Raw genomic sequence first — 13,191 nt, forward strand, 5'->3', positions numbered from 1 at the left:
GTTCGCCTCATACTGAACCTTGCTAATTCCTACGTGCACATTATCAAAAATTGTTATTTCTTACCCAGAGGTCTCAGTTTTGGAAACTTGAGTCTGCTCTGACACCATATGTAACACCTCCATATTAGACGTAATTTTTTTTTTTTAAATGAAACAACAAACATGAATATATCTATACATATTTATTAATGCCCATATTTTATATGACTAAAGCTAAAGTGTGTTTTTCTTCTCTTTTTACATATTTAACCTGTCATGAATGATTTGATTCATAATTACCAAACTAATGATGGGACCATATAATACAATGCCGAATCCTTTGAAATCGTTTAGATTACAAACTTGGGTACGGTAATCATTAAACGAGGATTATTATACATATGATTTTTATTTTGACATTAATGTCGATTCAATGATGAATTTAATTATTTTTGGTTCGTGGCTGACCTAGGCGCTAGTGGTACAAGATTGTGCCTTGATCTCTGCATGCGTATTAATCCTCTGCGATTTTGGGGCTTGCTGGCAGCCTGAGGGCTTTCCGTATATCCTTCTTCAACCATGCCTCTCGGAGTCTGGCCCTTTCATCAACGGTTCTTTGTAGTTGGCTAGATCGGACGACTCATTGGTTGTTAGGCATTCATAACTCGGCTAAGGGGTCTCATTTGGTTACGGTTTTTCTTTGAGGGTTTTTGGCCCCCGCCTGGTTCAGGTTGTCTGTGACAATGTTTCTTCGATTTGGAGTCGTGGTCCCTCATGGAGGGTTCTAAGACTTCGCCATTACTATGGAACACTGTCAACAGAGACATGCATATCTTTTTTAGGTAATTAAAATGGTTAAGGTCTTTATTTAAGCTTTCATTTTGTTTTACAGCTCTGGTTCGATCTCAGGAATGCATATCCCGTGAGGTTCTAATACTATTTCTTGTCATGGTGCAAGGTGAAGATCTCCAGACATGGGGGTTTGGAGTGGGTTTGCGGCTAACCCTTCAGCCAGTTGTACTCTTCGCATTCTTACTAGGTATTCTAATCCTCTTCCGGTTCTAGAGTTAGCACAAGGTTGTTGGTTGTTCAGTTAAAAGTTTGTAATGGTTATTTCAAATGGAATCATTGAGTATGTAGTAGTTTTGAATAGGTGAAATGAGACCGCAGGGGGTCGGCACTCCGCGGTTAGTTTTGTGTTGAATGTTATTTACTTTTCAAATAGCCTGACGGTCTCGGGCGAAGGTGAAAGATCTGGCACTTGAGAGGATTAGCTGTTTTGTTTTCTCATTATCTAGACTATTTGATGGTTGAATCCTTTGATGGTAATCTTTGGGGATAGAGACATTAATAGCGAGGTTTTCTTTTCGTTTCACCTCTATGTATCTATAATTCTACTTTTGGAATGTCGAATGGTTATTCACAACGTTCTTCAGAGTGATCCCTTAAATGTTTACTCAGTTTCTCCAGATGTGATTCTCGTCTATTTTTGTTGTCAAAAGGACTTCTGGTTGGATCTTTGGACATACTTAGGGTTTCTAAGTTAACTCGTAATTTCCTTAATGCTTATAAGAATAGTTTATCTCTCATAATTCCTATCGATCTCGTGGTAAACACAAGATTTTCCTATGATGTAGTTGTGAGGCTTTTATGTAAGTAGAGAATGTACTTATTCTATTTCGACTTACATTACATGGTTTGGTTTTATATTATCCTGATTGGGAGCCGAGTAAATATGTGGTAAATTCACTTCTTGTTTTGAAAAAGAAAATCCTTTTCCCTTTTTTAAAAATGACTATTCTAGCTATTTTCATGTTCTTGATTAAATGTTAATTCTATACATAACTCGGCAAGTCACAAACACCGAAGTCCTATCTTTTACAGAATTTTTGTCATTTTCGGCAAGTCATAGAATTCCTTACTTTCTTTTTGTTTCTCTATACTCAATGTATAGGGTTTCTTTCGCTTCTAGTTTTATCATGCAATTATGAAATTTTAAATTACTTTTTCATCTAAATACAACAATAATAATCACAAAATCTTTAACTAGCATAAAGTATTTTCTTCTAGATTTTTCTATTTATTTATCAATGAAAACGAACTTTGGAATAAAATTGATAAGGTTCTCTTGCCATAACTAAAATATCAGGGACCTTCCTTTTAGTTTACAGCTGACACCTACAGTCATGATTTATTGAAATGGTTCTGAAATGAGATTAACGAGATTCTCTTGCCATGCTTAAATAACAAAGATCATGTAGTTAAGTTTACAACAATTACTTACAGTCTGATTTTACAACAATTACTTACACTCTGATTTAATGACACAGTCTTAAGAAACAAGTTAGATTGCAATAAATAACTTATATCATAGATTCTTTTTACTTAACTGTTTCCACCACTCCGGATTAATTTAAAAATCAAGATTTGCACTTAATTCCTCCCTACCTTGAGATACCACATTCGGTCAATCTCCGACACAGTCTTAACAGACAAGTTAGATTGCAATAAATAACTTATATCATAGATTCTTTTTACTTAACTGTTTCCGCTACTCCGGATTAATTTAAAAATCAAGATTTCCACTTAATTCTTCCCTACCTTGAGATACGCAATAAATAACTTATATCATAAATTCTTTTTACTTAATTGTTTCCGCTACTCTGGATTAATTTAAAAATCAAGATTTGCACTTAATTCCTCTCTACCTTGAGATACCACATTCGGTCAATCTCCCCCCTGCTACTCCTCGTTTCCGCTACTCCGGATTAATTTAAAAATCAAGATTTCCACTTAATTCTTCCCTACCTTGAGATACGCAATAAATAACTTATATCATAAATTCTTTTTACTTAATTGTTTCCGCTACTCTGGATTAATTTAAAAATCAAGATTTGCACTTAATTCCTCTCTACCTTGAGATACCACATTCGGTCAATCTCCCCCCTGCTACTCCTCGTTTCAGGCGTTCTCTACATCAGATATTTAATAATTTACTGGCTAGACATAGCTTTCTCACCATGTCTGACCCTTCAACACATTTTTCAAATTTTTAGTCCCTGATCTCAGATCCCCATCCTCTTGATCATTTATTGTATTATATTCTAGGATTTAGTTTTGAAATAGATAACTGTTTTCATAACCAATTACCTAGTAAGAAAAAGAATAATATTTACGCAAACTTTAAAATATTAACCTTTAATAACTGAAATTCCAAAAATAGTTTATAATTCAAACAAATAATAATAGTCTGTATGGTTGCAGTAAAATTAAAATATTTACATTAATGGGAATATTACATTTGATTCCTTAGAAAATTCAAACCTTACCCAACAATGAAAAAATCTGCAATTTCTATCCCTAAATCCAATGTCTGTAAACTAATAATTTAAAAACTAATTAATAAAAAAATACATTTTTACAGAGAAATGTATAGAGAAACCTTCGAAGGAGTGTCCTGCTTGTCTTTAATTTCCCTTCATTTGATTTCCAGCGCTATGATCGTTTGCCTCTTTGTGGAAAAACAATGCATTGTAGCGTCAGCGTTTGGTTGCATGTCTCTCTTAGCATGAAATACTTCGCAGGAGAGGGTCTTCTAGCGATTCTTGCCGCCGTTCTGGAAATTGTTGTACAGTAATGGTTTTTATGCATTTTCGAAGCGAATGCTTGCGATTCCAACCAATATAAATAAGCAGTGAGTTGCACTACGTAATTTGATGTTGCATTGTCATTACAACAATGATCTCTTCCTCGACCTTGAATGCTGGCTAAAGCGTGAAAATTTCAAGCATGAACAGTTGAATTGTGCTTCCTCATATCTTACAACCTGACATGAATTCATTGGAACATTAATTATCCTGTGTGGCTCAAGAAACAACTTCGGGACAATTCGATGATTTGTTTGGATTCGTAAAAGTCTAATAGAACTAAGACCTCAACTCATCCATCTCAACGGATGGGATTAATAGATCTTTGTAAACTTGATCTCAATCTTGACAAAATTTGTCATTAAAAATATGCAAGAATCTTGAACCAGTCATTACAAGTGGGATGTTGCTGGTAATACTATTATTTTATTTAGAAATCATTTTTATATTAATGGTAAATTTCAAGAATATTCCAGAATACTAACCACTTGTGTGAGTGCTTTTATGGATACCAATTCAAATCTGGCTGTTGTACATTTTCATTAATTTTTATTAACTAACAAAATCACAATAACAAAGATAACGGGTTGAGTTATGAACCATGTCATTTATTATGTTATGAACCATGTCATTTATTATATTTTGAAAATCACAATAACAAAGATAACGGGTTGAGTTATGAACCATGTCATTTATTATGTTATGAACCATGTCATTTATTATATTTTGAAATTGATGTTGTGAATAAATATGCCAAAGATGGAAAATGATACATATTATATGAAAGATGTAAAAATAGTGTAAGCATTTTTAATTAATCAATTTAATTAAAAAGGAAAAAAATTAACTATTTTACAAATAAATTTAACCATGAATATTTTAATTAGAAAAGAAAAAAAATCTAACTTTTTAGAAATAAATTTCAACTATAAAATTCTAGACTTTTTCATCTAAGTTAAGTTATTGGGCAAAGAGGCTCTCTACCTTTCATGGAGATTTGTCCCTTAACTTTTTATTTAAAAATAATAAAATATTATTAGAAAATAGTAATAAGAAATATTTCAATTTTCACTTTAATTTTACATCAAATTTATATAAAGAGATATAGTAATTGATATATATATATATATATATACTTTTTTAAGTTTTGAGCGTGAGGCAAATGTGTAATTCTTGCATTGCATTACTAACACCTCCCATATTGATATTACAATATAGTGTCAAAGAGCTGTGTACTTCATTTTGTGTTCAAGTGATATGTGATATTTAAAAGACTTACATTAATGAATTATGTATATATGGGGAAATTGGAATTGCTTATATTTTCACTTTCCATTGTGATTAGATGTGTAGTTTATTCAATTCTTAATATGAAGTTGATATATAGTTTTAAAAATATTAGTGACGAATAAATTTAAATGTAGATTATTAATGAAATATTTCAATATGCTTAAAATATTTTAGTATATCCCCGGATGCGGGTGACACGCCAGCAGATAGCGAGGAGATACATGCCAGGCATGTGATGCCTCAGGTATAAGGACATTCTCCCCCGTCAGTTCGCCGCCATGGAATATAGGTCGAGGCTCACCGTAGGTCGGCATTCATTGCCGCATTCAAGTTGCAGGTCCGTCAGCAGAGAGCAGTTATGGCATTCGCGGTTCGAGAATGGGTTGTAGGATTTAAGAAAGGTGAGGAGGGGGTTCTGCTCAAGCAGTTTCATGCTTGGCATTCGGTCTTCTCTGTTCAGGTGTTGGTATGGTCTCTGGCCCTCCCGGAGGCATTATCTCCTGCTCCATTGTATTCTGTATGTAATTCTGGGACTGAAAGACCTCTGTGTGTTTTTCGCCTCTGTTTCCTTTCTCGCCTCCCACTTGCCTCTCTGCCTTTGCCGCCTCCCCACCCCGTTCCGCTCTTCAGCCTCAGTGCGCCGGCAGCAATGGCTCGTCCCCGTGAGCGTATGCTCAGCCGACGAGGAACTACACGAGGAGGCTCCTCTCGAAAGCCTGCTGAAGGTTCCCAGTCCTATTGTTGTCGTTGTCGCTGCCATAGCTTTCCTGTCGCTCATCCTATCCAATCCAGACAATTCTTGGACTCTTACAGCCCGGACCAGGACTCAGTCCCTGCACCTGCATTCGGCTCAGCCATTTTTGCCTTCAATAGCTCGATGGACAGGCCCCGCATCAATGCACATGTCTCAGTACTTTTTCTGGAGGAGGCACAATCCGTCAATGATGAGCACCGCCATCAAGGGATGCAACAGGACGAAAGGCCAGAATTGGCCTAGGCCTTGCCTGGGAAGGAAGTGGAGGTGGTCCAGGCCTCGCCTCGGAAGGAAGCGGTTCAGGCCCCCAGCCGTATTCAGCCTCAGGAGGCATCTACGTCCAAACAGGCCGACACCTACCTTGACCCCTTCCCTTCTGCGGGGGAAATTAGTCGATTCGGGTGGTGTCCGATCGTCGAAGAGGAACCGAAGAAGTAGCTGGTCTCCTGTGCAGATTCACCAACCTCAGCGACTCTCAGGTTTTAACTCGGCGTTCGGTTCATATTTTCAGTTTTTAATGTTTGTTAGTTTCAAGTTTTTTGAAGCCCCTACGTGGGATATTGTAGTTGATATTTTACTGCCCCTGCGTGGGCTTTCTAGTTTGACATGGATGAAGTTTTTTGAAGTACAAAGAACCCTGGTATGGAAGGTCTCAACTAGTCATGGCACCTCTGCGAAGGTAGCCCATTCTGATCTCAAACAGACCAGAGTGCCAAATTCAGGCCTCTGAGGATGCATCTCTTGAATGTACTGTTTCTTTTGTTCTGTATATAATAGATTAGTATTTTAGCGAGAAAAAAAAAAATATTTTAGTATATACTTTTTTTGTTTAGGGTACGAGGGAGTATTTATAATTCCTTGAGTAATTAATATGGAATTGAGGTATAACATTTAAAAGAATTAATAATAATAATAATAATAAAATAGTCATTGCAAATATTATTTTATCTATAGAGAGAGCGTGTGCAAGAGCGAAATTACATATATTATAAAAGCTAAATGAAAATAACAAATTTATAATGGTTAAAATAATTTGTTAGTGTGTTTCTTAAGATGAAAGAGAAGTGTATATAAAGTGATAGAAAGAGAGAAAGAATCTATATATTAAAAATAAAAATAAAAAACTTCTTATCGTTAAAACATTAAATATTGTTGTGCTACTTAAGATGAAGGAGATATTTAATTCCTTCTATTGATATTTAATTCCTTCTATCTATCTATCCATATAAATAGATTGAGCCTATATATATTCTATAAAAAAAAATGAAACAAAACAAAACAAAATCATTTATGGTTAAAACATGTTATTAGTGTGTTGTTCAAGATGAAAGGAAATGTGTAATTCCTTCCATGCATAGATCCATGTTAAATTTGAATCTATCAAGTAACCAGAGGGATCGAATATCTCGATGTGCAAACCTTTTTTCAAGTTTTGCAATCTAAAAAAGTTTACACCTTAAGAGATTTGATCCATATCATTGCTTGATAGATCTTGGGTTAACATGGATCTATGTTAGTGTCACATTATTGTTGATCCCTGTGACATTAATATTTATCAATTGTGGTTTACCATGGATGATGTTACATTAATGTAAGTGCCAATGTTGCATTAATGTTAGTGTTAATGTACATTAATGGTTGAAGAGAGTTGGCAAGGTTGACTATTGTGGACCATGTTGTCCATGGTTGGTTATGGTTGACCATGGTTAACCTTGTTTAACAATGGATGAACAAGGTTACACATGGTTGTATTTGTGGACCATGTTTGACCATGGTTGAGCTTGTTCGACCATGATTGACAATGGTCAACATGAGGTTGACTATGGTGAACATGGTTGGCCAAGAATGTTAACAATTCCATGTAGATGACTATGATCGACTATGGCTAACTAAGATGCATATACAAGCTATAGTTGACCATGTGTCATGTTTAGCATGGTTGACCATAATTAACCTTAATTACAATGTTGAACACATGATGACCATATTTGACATTGGTTGACAATGGTTGAGTATCTTGATAATGTTGACGATGTTCTCCATAGTTGATTATGCTTAACCATGCATGCTCATTCTTGATTGAGTCTAATTGTGGTCAACCAAAGGTTGATCATGACTCACATAGTTAAACATGCTTGACCATGGTTGACAATGAATTTTGTTCGATGTATTATGATATCAATATTTGTTTATCACATTGAGACATCATTTTTTCCAATTACAAAGACGTTTTTGATTAATCATACTGCAACGTTGTTTAGATTTTGTCACATGGTGATTTTTTTGTTGTTAGTCACTTTACAATGTTGTTTGTTGTTCATCACATTATCACAACACTTGTTGTTTAGCGCATTGTGATGACATTTGTTGTTCGTCAAATTTTGATGTCATAACATTGCAATGTTGTTTGTTATTCATCACATTGTGACAATATTCATTGTTCATCTCATTTGTTGTTCCTCACATGGGTGATGGAATTTGTTGTTTGGCACATTACGACATCAATTTTTTTGTCCTATTTCCATATCATTTATTGTTCGTCAGATTGTGAAATTATTTGTTGTTCATTGTGTTAGGACAATAAAACCATTATTTGTAAGATATAGAGTTTTTTTTTATTACAATTTTTATGTGCATGTAAAGTTTTAATAAAATATGAATATTTGTTTGTCATCATTATGTTGAATGTATTTAAATTTATTTAGTTATTGCTATTATATAAATAAAAAATATAATTATTTGTGTTATTATTTTTTTTGAAATTATATAATATATTTTTAATTCTAAAATTTAATAAGCTTATTTTTGAGGAGACGATCCTCCCAAATCTTAGATTTTTTCATTGTATCTTTATAGCTTTTGAAAAAATTACTAGTATATTATTATCAATAAAACCTTTAATCAAAATAAAAATCACTTTTTCCATAATGAATGTTCACTATAACAAATCATTAGTTATAACAAATCACTTGCTTTCGCATTATTCAAAGTTATTTCGATTTTAAATTAGTTTACTATATCACGCTCCTTACGAAGTCGTCGCGTGTGTATATATAAAGAGGGTTAGATATAAAAAGAGGGTTGCATTATCCTACAAAAAAATTTATTTACATCTATTTATGTTATGAATATTCATATGTTAGTAATTTATGGTTAAGAATGTGATAATTTAGAATTAAAAAATTGTAAGAAGGGTAGTTAAAATAAATTATTTTAATGGATTGCTTAATATTATTAGGGATAATATATATTTATTTGTATTTTAGTTAACTAGCACTATTTCTATTTGCATAAGATAGTTAGTTGATGATTACTAATTAGGATTATCTAAATAAGATAATTTACTATGACTTGATTGTATGACCAAGTAATTAAGATTATCTTCATATACATAAGATAATTTATAGTTAATTAATTAAAATTAGGTGTTACTTTTCTTTATTCTTTATTGCATGTTCACATCTTTATATGAGATATTTCATGGCTATTTAACTAAAACTAATGTCGCTTTTCTTTATTGCATTTTCATATCTTTATATTCACGTGTAAACCCACTATTATATTAACGCAACCGGAACCAGCCGGCCCCGCAGATACGAACGCAAAGCAATGCAATCCGCGCGTATATTGTTGATACGAAAGGAACGAATTCTGCGGCGACAGAACGTAATTGGCGCCTCCCAGGAAATGGAAAGTAATCGCTGGAATTCCCAGATTATCCAACCTACCGGCGTAGCATAGATCAAAAGAAGTATGAGATACTTGAACCGGCGGAGTTTTAATGCTGGAGCGAACAGCAGCCACTAATGGCCGATACGCTGGCTCCGCCAAATAGGTTATCGTCGAGCCGCAATCGATGAAAATGCCTCCTCGTCCGCCGGGTTGAAGGTCGAAAATGCCATTGGGATAAGCTTTGCCAGCCACACTGATTCCTTCAAGGCCCAGATAGTGGAAGGTTGGGAAATTATTGTTTCGAATTATAGGGGTGACACTGAATTTACGGGCTTCGACGAAATTAGTGCCGCCCAAGAATAAAGGGCTGGTTGCTGAAGGATTATTCATGGATCCCAAACAATAGGAGAATACATTGTTAATGGAAGATCCAATCTGGGAAACTAGTGATAGAGGCCCCTCCCCCATGCCGATTATACCGTCCGATTGGGCAAATGATTTTCCCTGGTCATGCCCACACCTAAATGCAATGCGCTCAAATGACGGAGTGTTCGCCTGGGATGCAACCATAAATGTTTCATAAGACAAGGTTCCAGAAGTGTAAAAAGAGTCGGTATACCCATAGCTGTATACACAGTTCTTTTGGGCATCACAACTACGTTAGGCCACGGCTAAACAGACATTGGTAGCGCAGGTAGCTTTAGTGTAGGACGAGGACTGCCTGAGTTTGGGTTTATATAGTGATGAGGGCTGGCATTTGTGGAGGTTTGTCATTATACTAAAATTTTTAGGTGTTGGTAAATATTACAGGATCTTCAGGATGGAAATTACGGATTTCATAGAGGTGGGATGATTCTTCCAACACTCTTCAAAGGCAATTCGGGGCAACTGAACCTGGGTCCAAGCTCTAATACCATATAGAGATTTACTGTTATACCAAAACCCGCAAGTGTTGGTAAACATTACAAACCAATAACTAAAATCCCCAGAGTGTAAATTACGGATTCCATAAAAATATGGTAATTCTTCCAACAGTATTTGGTCCATATCGAATCGCTACCCATGTCTAATATTAAATGCAGCGTTACTGGATTCGGGGATCCTATTTTCACCTGCATCGAGAATTCACCGTCTCCAGTGCTAACGGGATTGGGGGAAATCAGGGCATTTTTGGCGATGAAATATTGTTGGAAGCTGCGCAGCCTGTTGTGTATTCGTGCAATAGCTCGGCGCAGTTGTTCGGCATTCAAAAGGTTGGAGTCTCTGATTATAAGTTAGTTGAAGATTAGTAATTAATGATATTATTAAAAAGTTATTAATTACTTATATTAATATTAACAACAATCAAATTAATAATTAATAATTTTTTATTATTATTCATATTAAATATTAGTATAAACCATATTAACATTATTAATTTGTTTATATATTTGAATAATCTTATATTTAACATCTATTATAGGAAAACATTATGGATGTACAAGTATCAATTGATGTAGAAACATTAATAACGAAATTAATAATTAGTGAAAATTGTTATGTATTTACATTAATACTAGTAACAACCACATTAATATTAACAAATTGCTCATATATGTTGATAAATTTATTCTTGAAATATATTGTATGAAAAACTTTATGGACTTACCACTATCAATGATACATTAATATTATTAAAGTGGTTGTTGTAAATTAATAAATTATAATACCCATTAAAACAAATGCATGCAACATGACAAATTATCCATTCATGTGATAGAAATCTAAAAAATTCATGAGTGTGTTCCATTTTATGTACAAAACAACGCGTTAAATATTCAAAATATGGAGTAAAATGGATAACAATTAAACCCATATGCTCAATAAATAAGGAAATTATCTTTGTGAACCAATCTACAACTAAGTGTAGACATAGGACATTTGACCCAACCATAGAGCTTTTACAATTCTCTCAATGGAAAGACATCCCCAAGCTTTGGTTGTGAATCAACAAGAAAAAGTGGCTTCGAAGGATTCCTATTGTTCCCTCATATCAAGGTAATTTTTATAGCCTTTCCAATCCAACATCTCTTTTTCCCCTCAATTTGCACAACCAAAGGAATAGGATACCCTTCTTTTCCCTATAGTTCCTTTGGCTATCCAACTTCTCTCTAGGGATCTAACACAGTTTGGTTGGGAATTCTCTTTATTAGCGGAAATAGGAATTTTAACAATACTATGAAAAGACGACAACAACAACTCACTTGTTACTAGGTAAACTTCTGAATATAAATCCATTTATAAGATTTACAACCTACTTTTTCATGCACTTTCCAACTTTGACAAGATGCCTTCAACACTCCCTATGGATGCCTCCAATATTGTAACACTAGAACTCCTTTTGCCTCCTTTCCTCTAGTAGTAAAAATTTCCCTCTCTCCCTATTAAAATTTCCATTTATCCCATGCATTTTTAACTCTCACATTCCCCAAATTTGTTTTACTTAGCCCTGTGCTCTCAATAACTATGTGATAACACTTTTCCCACTAAACCTCCCACATGCATTTGGGTTTTTTAAATATTCATAGAGGAAGAAAAGTTCTATACAAATATAATCTAGAAAGCTAGTTTGAGACTAATTGACATGTGTGATCTCCACCTTGGACCCCATTTTAGGCCCCTCACTTGTGTAAAATTATGCCCCATATCTATATCTTGATAAGCCTAAAGTTAGGTGATGTGTTTTATTCTTTTTTTTTTTTAATGTACATCATTTACATATTACATTGCTTTGAGCATAGTTGTGCATCATACTTATAAGATACATTTGTAATATGGGGATTAAAAATTGGGGATTTCACACCTTCCTTGATGCAAATCACCATACCAATGCATATTGACTTAAATACAAATTTGTACATCATAGTACTTAGATAATTTTTTAATTTGATAACTCTTACAAGATTTCCAACTAGTATTTTCTCATTCCCCTTAACTTGTTTTCAATATGTTGGCAATTTTTTTCATTGATGTCAAGTCTAAGTTATTTATGTCAAGTAATGTCAAGTTCAAGGGAAGCTTGTTGAGGTTTTCATGCGTAAGGCTTCTGATGTTGTTGACGTCTTAGTTGTTTCTATTAAGAATGTGCTAAGCATATGATGCCTTCATTACTATTGAGTAGCCTACTTTGAAGGATTTTTGTCTATAGACAACTTACTCAAAATCACATGAAAAGTGCTTGGTTGGATAGTAATCTCCAAGATCTTTCTAATCATATATGGCACTTAGTCTAACTCTTAAGGAATGAGGAGAAATTGGAGTTGAAGTATTGTCATTCAAGAAAGGTTCCACTTGGTCATGGTTCCAACATGGGCCCTCTATAAAACTAGAACCAAAGCTGAAATAAGATCAAGAAGAGGCATGAAGGCTGATGAGTGGTAAGCCATTGGTCCTAGCCCCTGATCATCAAGAGTTGGGATAAAGCACCTAGGCACTTATTGAATTATCCGGTCCATTCGATGTGCAAACACTATCAATAAGCAGTGAGTGGTGAGTAGTAGATGGTGGGGTAGAAGACTCCTGGTCATAGGTTGCTTGGCCTAAGAACCCAAGGGCTTATCAGACTGCCCAGTCTAAATGATGTGTACAAAAACAGATGGATGATGAGTGGCAAGTGGCACAATGTGGAAATACAGGTGGCAACTCCACATGGTAGGTGGAGATGATGTTGAGACTGCTAGAAAGTACACATGTACAAGATGACACATGACACTCTATGAAAATGACATGTGGTAGATGGATTGGGTCTTTTTGGTTGCCCATGTAGCCCTTTTCTGAGTGACACATTGTAGTAACATGGCAAGACACATG

At 34.6% G+C, this 13,191-nt stretch overlaps 1 protein-coding gene across 1 annotated transcript; it reads right to left on the bottom strand.

Moving 5' to 3' along the window:
• Positions 1-9,195: 9,195 nt before the first annotated feature.
• On the bottom strand, positions 9,196-9,912 carry LOC149165952 (aspartyl protease family protein 2-like). The gene has a single exon (XM_089429996.1). It carries the CDS (start codon positions 9,910-9,912, stop codon positions 9,196-9,198), a length of 717 nt encoding a protein of 238 aa, XP_089286122.1.
• Positions 9,913-13,191: the final 3,279 nt, after the last annotated feature.

Source organism: Pinus tabuliformis, chromosome 5_1 (assembly GCF_031772625.1).
Source record: "Pinus tabuliformis cultivar Carrire ecotype Pingquan chromosome 5_1, CPIR1, whole genome shotgun sequence".
Lineage (NCBI taxonomy): Eukaryota > Viridiplantae > Streptophyta > Pinopsida > Pinales > Pinaceae > Pinus > Pinus tabuliformis.